Genomic DNA, 7939 nt, shown 5'->3' with positions numbered 1-7939 from the left:
AATTTCCACTCTAAAATGTCAGACTTGATTTGCTATAAAGAAAAATGTAACAACCCCTACAAAAAAATTGCCATTAATTATAATCCACATAATAATTCATATTTCCTGTTGCTGCAGGATCCTTTTCCTGCTGTAGCACACTGGCTCAAATTAAGATCCTACATCTGTACTGCCCTACCAAGCAAAAAGGCAGTAACTGCTCATAGCGTGGAACTAAAATACCTTGGTTTCACAGTAACTTTATGCAATTACTGCTAGCATAACCCAAATGTTCTCCAGAACACAATACAATAGAGGCAGGATACTTGTCCACATGATTAAGCATGTATTTCATGTAGCAAAAAAATGACATTAACTCATTTTCGACCAAATGAGCAGTTACTGCCTTATAGCTTGGCAGGGCAGTGTAGTAGTGTCCTGTGGACCACCGTCTCACACACAAGACACCAGATAGCCAATGCAAGGCCTCCTTGCACGAGCCAACCTCACCCCTGTCAACGTGTCCCGTGCGCTCATTGGTAGAAAGTTGCAGTGGAAATAAAACTTTGGGACATTTCACACGAGCCGTTCGCGTGCAGCCTCCTCTATAAATACGACCGGGTGGTGAAAGTAACAGTGTTGACTTGTTATCAACACCGCACTGATAGGACTTTACCTCAGCTATAGCTACATTATAATAAACGCCTAGAACGAACAGCGTTGGTCAGAAAAAGTGCATAACCGGTGTTTGAATATTACTCAATAGGCTGGACTTTCTTTAACAATTGTGGGACATTAAGAAGGATTTGCTTAAATTGGCAGGACGATTGTGGGATATTAAAACTTGAAGATGCCAGCTGATATTTTGGAGAAAACATCCCCATCCTCTGTCGCAGCCACGCCGTCGAGGGTCAATGGAACTCCGGATAAACCAAGGACTGCCTCAGAGCACAGAAAGGTACAAAAATGCACCAAAAGAAAACTATTACTTTTTATATGTCAATTGTTGTTGTTTTTTATTATTAACATGTTTTTTTGTTTTAAGTCCTCAAAGCCAATTATGGAGAAGAGAAGACGTGCGCGAATCAATGACAGCCTTGGTCAGCTAAAGACCCTCATCTTGGATGCACTAAAGAAAGATGTACGTTTTTTTTTTTAAATGGCAATTACCATATTCCATGTAGACATTTATGTCAACGACATATGCTTATATCGTTATGGACTGGAACGAAACTCAAATAGATTATTAATCATGTGTCATTTTCTTCTTGGTGTCTATTTAGAGCTCGAGACATTCGAAGCTCGAGAAGGCGGACATCCTAGAGATGACTGTGAAGCACCTTAGGCATATGCAGCGTCTCCAAATAACTGGTAGGTTTTTTTTTATCTCTAATTGATTACAGTCATTCTAGACTTGCATAAATATAATCTGACTGTGCCCATTTGGCACCCACCGCAGTTCCAACGGTCGTATATTTAACCAAGTTTATCAAAGCTATTGATATACCTCTACTTAGTATTATATAATTTGATTGTAATGATTTTCTGAACAATATATCAAATATATGTTTTTGGCTTTACTGCAGCTATAAGCAGGGATCCATCAGTCTTTGGCAAGTACAGAGCGGGATTCAGCGAATGCATGAGTGAAGTCACCAGTTTTCTGTCCACGTGTGGAGGGGTGAACACAGAGATCAGGTCTCAACTTCTCAGCCACTTAGCCGGCTGTGTGTCACAGATAAACACCTTCAACTTCTCAACTCAATGCCAGATCCCCACCTACCCTCCGCATCCAGCGCATCCATTGCTTGCCCAAGCCATTGCGCAAATCCCAAGTGCGTCTCCTCAGTTAAATGGAATAATGCCTTGCAAAAGTGGCTCGCCTATCAACCTCACATCAGAAATGGCTAAATTATACAGTGGACTTCAGATTGTGCCGGCGGCGACAGATGGACAATTCGCCATTCTGATTCCAAGCGTGGCTCTTAAGCATATGAGCGCGCCAAACGCGATACATGGCAATCCAGCACTTGCGGTGCCTGTGTCACCTGTTGCGCCTCCCGTCACCGCAGACTCCGTGTGGAGACCATGGTAGGGTCACTGCGTGCATTAGACTTAAGGACTTTTACGCACGATGACGCTTTTTTTTTTTACGGGAAGTATTCCGTCAGATATTACTTTTTTTGTAAAAATATTTTTGTATAGGCTGTTCAAAGCAAGACTCAATAGTGATGTTTACGCACATGTTGTTATTCTTTGATGGAGGATACAGTACACCTTTCCATTCGTTGTTTTTCTATTTGTATGTCAGTGATGTCATGAATATGTGTTATTGTTGTGATGCTAAATATGATTAAAATGCCCTTAAATGGAAAATCAATAGATTCTTTAAATGAAATTGAAATGTTTAACACCTCCAACTGGTCATATCTTACTTACATTAAAACAAATGATTGTCTATCCTTGCCCTAGTGATGTGCTGTGATTGATGACCCTATCAAGGCTTATTTAAACCACATAATGAAATTCGGATCTCAGGCTATGCGTCAAACAGGAAAGCTCCCAACTACTGTCAAGCAAACTCCTCAAGTACTTCCATATCTGAACATCTACCTTCCCATCCAACCTCACCTCTGAGCTATCATTGGTCGATGAAGGGGCATGCAGGAATTCTAACTCTGATTTAAGATTCAAGCAATACAGGCTACACCAACCCATGGACATGTTCCAGTGCTTCAACTTTGCATTTACACAAGCAGCCCGATTCTGATCTTTTGCCCAATAACGCAGCCTTTCTCCACCACCAAAGTGTTATCTTCCCATCTGAACCTATTTAGCCTCATCTGTCTTGTGCTTCCATCCAGGGAAACCCCCCCCCCCCCCCCCCCCCCCCCCCCCGGCTGGGAATAAATAGCTCCCAGATGAGGTAAGGAACCCGAGAGATTGGGAGAACGACTTTCAGCCAACAGACAGATGACCAGGTTAGGGGGCGAGGGGGGAGGCGGGAAGCCCGTTTGACACGCGCAGGGCTGCCTGCCGGAGAGGAAATGCTGACACAGGAAAGGGGCTGAACATGGGGAAAGAGGGCTCTGGAGGGATTAAGGGTGGGAGAGAGTGGAGATGGCCAGACAAAATGCTCTTAGCTTGTTAGTGACAGCCTCCACGCGTGCTGTTTCTCCAGGTAGAGGTTACCAGTGGGCACAGATCTAACATCAGAGTGAGGGGATATACGAATGCGAAAGTAGCGCCAAGTGTAGTACTTTAAATTCATGAGGTTCGGGTGTTAAATTATGTGCTCTTCATGTGCTCTTCTTTAAAAAGTAGCGTACAGTGTACTACTTTAAATTCATGAGGTTCGGGTGTTAAATTATGTGCTCTTCATGTGCTCTTCTTTAAAAAGTAGCGTACAGTGTACTACTTTAAATTCATGAGGTTCGGGTGTTAAATTATGTGCTCTTCATTCTTTAGCATTTTTTTGTTAAAACACTAGATAGGCTTTTAAATTGGAATGAGTGGTAGGAATATATATAAAATAAGTAGAGGTATGAAGGTTTTGCTCCCCAAGGTATCCCACAATGTTCCTGCTCAAATCATGAATGACACTTGTGACTGTGAGTCAAGCTTTCCATTAACATTTTTACATTTTAGTCATTTAGCAGACGCTCTTATCCAGAGCGACTTACAGTAGAGGTTTTATTACATTTTAGTATATTTTTTTTTTTTACATACTGGCCCCCCGTGGGAATCGAACCCACAACGCTGGCGTTGCAAGCGCCATGCTCTACCAACTGAGCTACAGTAGGACTGCTTAAAGGGATACTCCTCCACAAAATCACAATATATTTTGAAAGTAACTGGATGGTACAAATCAGACTAGTAGCTAAATTATTCAATGTGGCCTGAACCCCTATTTGATTTACACACAGGAAGTGCATGTTTGGGCATGGGATCTTGACGGCTTTAGCTTAGTGACAGGCTGGGAATAGCGCTGCTGTCCATTTAGCGGTCTGTCGGCCAGCTAATGGAGTGACTAGCCTAGTGTGTGTCCAGGGTTGAGTGCTCCCACAGTGGGCCATGAGAAGAGCTTGACCAGGGGTCACAGGTGCCTGTCACTCTTCCTCACAGGACTGGAATAGCCTAGTACCAGATCTGTTTGTGTTGTCTTGCAACTCCGTTTAGCATGACAATGACCTGAGGATTTGGCAAGACAGCACAAACAGATTTGGGACCAGCAAGGACTGGACAGCTTCAATACAGCATGCAGACTGATTAAAAATGATAATTGAAAAAACAGTTTCACTATAGGACACCCTTTTAAAAACAGGAAGAAGGTCAAGATAGCATAAAATGAGAGAATAATTGATCTAACCTCTATTTCTGCATGTTTACCTCCATGGGTGCAGACACCAGTGCATAGTTTTTTAAGTGATACAGTGCAATTGGGCAGCATTTTCACACTTTTAGAATATAACCCCTAGAAAAGCCCAGTTACATAACTACATCCTATCATGCAAGTTATTTTCATTATCGAACACCTTTCAAATGTTTTATTGCCCATCCACCTCTTCAGAGGACAAAAGTAACATTGTGATGTGTTTGTTTTTACAGGTTTTTTTTGTTACATATACATTTTACACACATTTTACATACATGGTACTTTTATACACAGTATTTGCATAACAAATATATAGTTTTTTATATATACACATTACATTTGGATATGTAGTAATGTATACCGGAGATGTCTGAGTACTATCTATAGGGTTTTCAGTAATAACTATTACCAATCATGAGCTTTTTAATCCCACCCCTCAGCTACTCTCAGCCATCCCACCTATCACCGTAGACCACCCTTTTTTGATTATCAAACAACTTTCTAAATCAGCATATTTTCAACATGGAAACACAGCAAATTTCCTCTCTCTTCCCATTTAGTTTGTCAGTCGAACCCACTCTCGCACACAATGCTGTCAATTAAGTTGTCTCTGTTTTGCCCAAACACACCACCCTGGCAATGTGTATGAGCCCTAAAAACGAAATAGAGCCTCCCTTATCAGGACCGGACCATTGAGAAAGGGCCCCACAATACAAAAACAAAGGCAGGCCCCCAGTGGCTCAATGGGCCCTCTCTTTGTAGCTCTCTCACTCTTCATAAAGGGCCCTGCTCTTGTTTATCCAGAAGGATGTTTAATGGTCCGCAGGAGGGAGGACCATGCTGTCACTTTCACCAATGCTGAGACTGGAGGCTCATTGTTGAGTATCTCCTAAAGCTCCTATAAGGCCCCGTTAAGGCCAGGCTACTCTCTTCAGAGACAAGAGAGGTCTGCTACTGAAGCTCCTAACAGGTTTGAGTTTCATCTAGCCTATCACCAGCTCCTCTCTCAAACCCATTCTACGGGCCACCTGAAGTATAACGGATGTATTTAGAATGGTGTTGGGTGGAGGCCGGCCCTGTATTCAACAACAGCTGATGGTCTCTCTGTATCAACACTTTTTACCAGTGTTAGCTAAGACACTCGCCCCTCTCATTCTTCTAATTTCTCCTCCTTCCTGCCCCTTTTTTCTTCTATTCCAGGCCATTTTTCCCCCATACCTCCTCAAAGGAAGGATGACAAGCATTAAGTTAGCTCAAGCTGGCCCCTCAGCGTGATCATTGATTGATGAGCCATTGGTCACAAAGACAGTGACACGGTGAGAGTAACCCTGCTTTGGGCAATCTTCCTGACATGTACCGGAAACATCCACTGTGACCGCCTCTATGTTGAATTGGCCTGTATTGTTCTTGGGGGCAGTAACAATGTTTACCAAGGGTGAACTCTGTGAGCAAATAGTTCACATCCGATGGCTATGCTAAACAAATGCATAGATTATGCATTTGACATCAGTGGTGAATGAATTCAGATATGTGTGAACTAGAGAATGGCCCTTTATCACTCATCCTGTTCTCTTCCCACTGGGTAAAAACTGGCCGAGTCAATGTTGTTTCCTTGTAATTTCAACCCAAGAAATCTATGCGGTGACGTTGAATCAATGTGGAAAACTGATTCGATTTTCAAAAAGTAAATCAATGTAAAGGCATTTTGTCTTTTTTTCTTTTCTTCACCCAACCTTTTAAATGAGATCCAATGATAAGTTCTTCTTTATTCAAAAATCACATTAGTTGAAATCTCAACCCAAATGTAACTAAAAAATAGCCGTTGAACTGACGTCTGTGCCCAGTGGGTTGTCTTTGAGTTACGAGTTTGTTATTGGAAAAAGAGAGGATTATACTCAAGGAGGTACATACTTGGACATAAAGGTTGTACAGATACACAAATAAGTAACATCACAGGCCAGCACACCCTTCCATGCTTGGGCATGAATTCCCACTACTCTCTAGTTACAGTGGCAAGAAAAAGTATGTGAACCCTTTGGAAATACCTGGATTTCTGGATAAATTGGTCGTCCAATTTGATCTGAATCATCTAGGTCACAACAATAGACAAACACATGTCTGCTTAAACTAATAACACACAAACAATGATACGTTCTCATGTCTTTATTGAACACAGCGTGTAAACATTCACAGTGCAGGGTGGGAAAAGTATGTGAACCCTTGGATTTAGTAACTGGTTGAGCCTCCTTTGGCAGCAATAACTTCAACCAAACGTTTTCTGTAGTTGCGGATCAGACCTGCACAACGGTCAGGAGGAATTTTGGACCATTCCTCTTAACAAAACTGTTTCAGTTCAGCAATATTCTTGGGATGTCTGGTGTGAACTGCTCTCGAGGTCATGCTACAGCATCTCAATCGGGTTGAGGTCAGGACTCTGACTGGGCCACTCCATAAGGCGTATTTTCTTCTGTTGAAGCCATTCTGTGTTTTGGGTTGTTGTCCTGTTGCGTCACCCAACTTCTGTTGAGCTTCAATTGGTGGACAGATAGCCTAACATTCTCCTGCAAAATGTCTTGATAAACTTGGGAATTCATTTTTACGTCAACGATAGCAAGCTGTCCAGGCCCTGAGGCAGCAAAGCAGCCCTAAACTATGATGCTCCCTACACCATACTTTACAGTTGGGATGAGGTTTTGATGTTGGTGTGCTGTCCCTTTTTTTCTCCACACACAGTGTTGTGTGTTCCTTCCAAACAACTCAACTGTAGTTTCATCTGTCCACAGAATATTTTGCCAATAGCACTGTGGAACATCCAGGTGCACTTTTTCAAACTTAAGATGTGCAGCAATTTTATTAGGGACAGCAGTGGCTTCTTCCGTGAACACCATTCTTGTTTAGTGTTTTACATATCGTAGACTCGTCAACAGAGATGTTAGCATGTTCCAGAGATTTCTGTAAGTCTTTAGCTGACACTCTAGGATTCTTCTTAACCTCATTGAGCATTCTGCGCTGTGCTCTTGTAGTTATCTTTGCAGGACGGCCACTCCTAGGGAGAGTAACAACAGTGCTGAACTTTCTCCATTCTTAGACAATTTGTCTTACTGTGGACATCAAGGCTTTTAGAGATGCTTTGTAACCCTTTCCAGCTTTATGCAAGTCAACAATTCTTAATTAGGTCTTCTGAGATCTATTTTGTTCAAGGCATGGTTCACATCAGGCAATGCTTCTTGTGACTAGGAAACTCAAATTTTGTGAGTGTTTTTATAGGACAAGGCAGCTCTAACCAACATCTCCAATCTGGTCTCATTGATTGGACTCCAGGTTAGCTGCCTCCTGACTCCAATTAGCTTTTGGAGAAGTCATTAGCCTAGGGGTTCACATACTTTTTCCAACCTACACTGTGAATGTTTAAATTATGTATTCAATATAGACAAGAAAAATACAATCATTTGTGCGCTATTAGTTTAAACACACTATGTTTGTCTATTGTTGTGACTTAGATGAAGATCAGATCAAATTGATGACCAATGCATGCAGAAATCCAGGTAATTCCAAAGGGTTCACATACTTTTTCTTGCCACTGTA

At 42.0% G+C, this 7939-nt stretch overlaps 1 protein-coding gene across 1 annotated transcript; it reads left to right on the top strand.

Annotated features, from left to right (window-relative positions):
- Nucleotides 1-602: 602 nt before the first annotated feature.
- LOC115157765 (transcription factor HES-1-B) lies at nt 603-2513 on the top strand. The gene is made up of 4 exons (XM_029706200.1): nt 603-937; nt 1025-1120; nt 1263-1350; nt 1566-2513. The coding sequence occupies exons 1-4, from the start codon at nt 830-832 to the stop codon at nt 2072-2074; spliced, it is 801 nt and encodes a 266-aa protein (XP_029562060.1). The 5' UTR covers nt 603-829; the 3' UTR covers nt 2075-2513.
- Nucleotides 2514-7939: the final 5426 nt, after the last annotated feature.

This window comes from Salmo trutta, chromosome 21, assembly GCF_901001165.1.
Source record: "Salmo trutta chromosome 21, fSalTru1.1, whole genome shotgun sequence".
NCBI lineage: Eukaryota > Metazoa > Chordata > Actinopteri > Salmoniformes > Salmonidae > Salmo > Salmo trutta.
Note: the sequence above shows the minus strand (reverse complement) of the source record. Positions and strands in the feature narration are given on the sequence as shown.

Coding starts and splice junctions, on each gene's coding strand:
- LOC115157765 (XM_029706200.1), top strand. CDS start 830: ATGCCAGCTGATATTTTGGAGAAAACATCCCCATCCTCTGTCGCAGCC. Junction 1,121..1,262: donor TGGATGCACTAAAGAAAGAT/GTACGTTTTTTT, acceptor GTGTCTATTTAG/AGCTCGAGACATTCGAAGCT. Junction 1,351..1,565: donor GCAGCGTCTCCAAATAACTG/GTAGGTTTTTTT, acceptor GCTTTACTGCAG/CTATAAGCAGGGATCCATCA.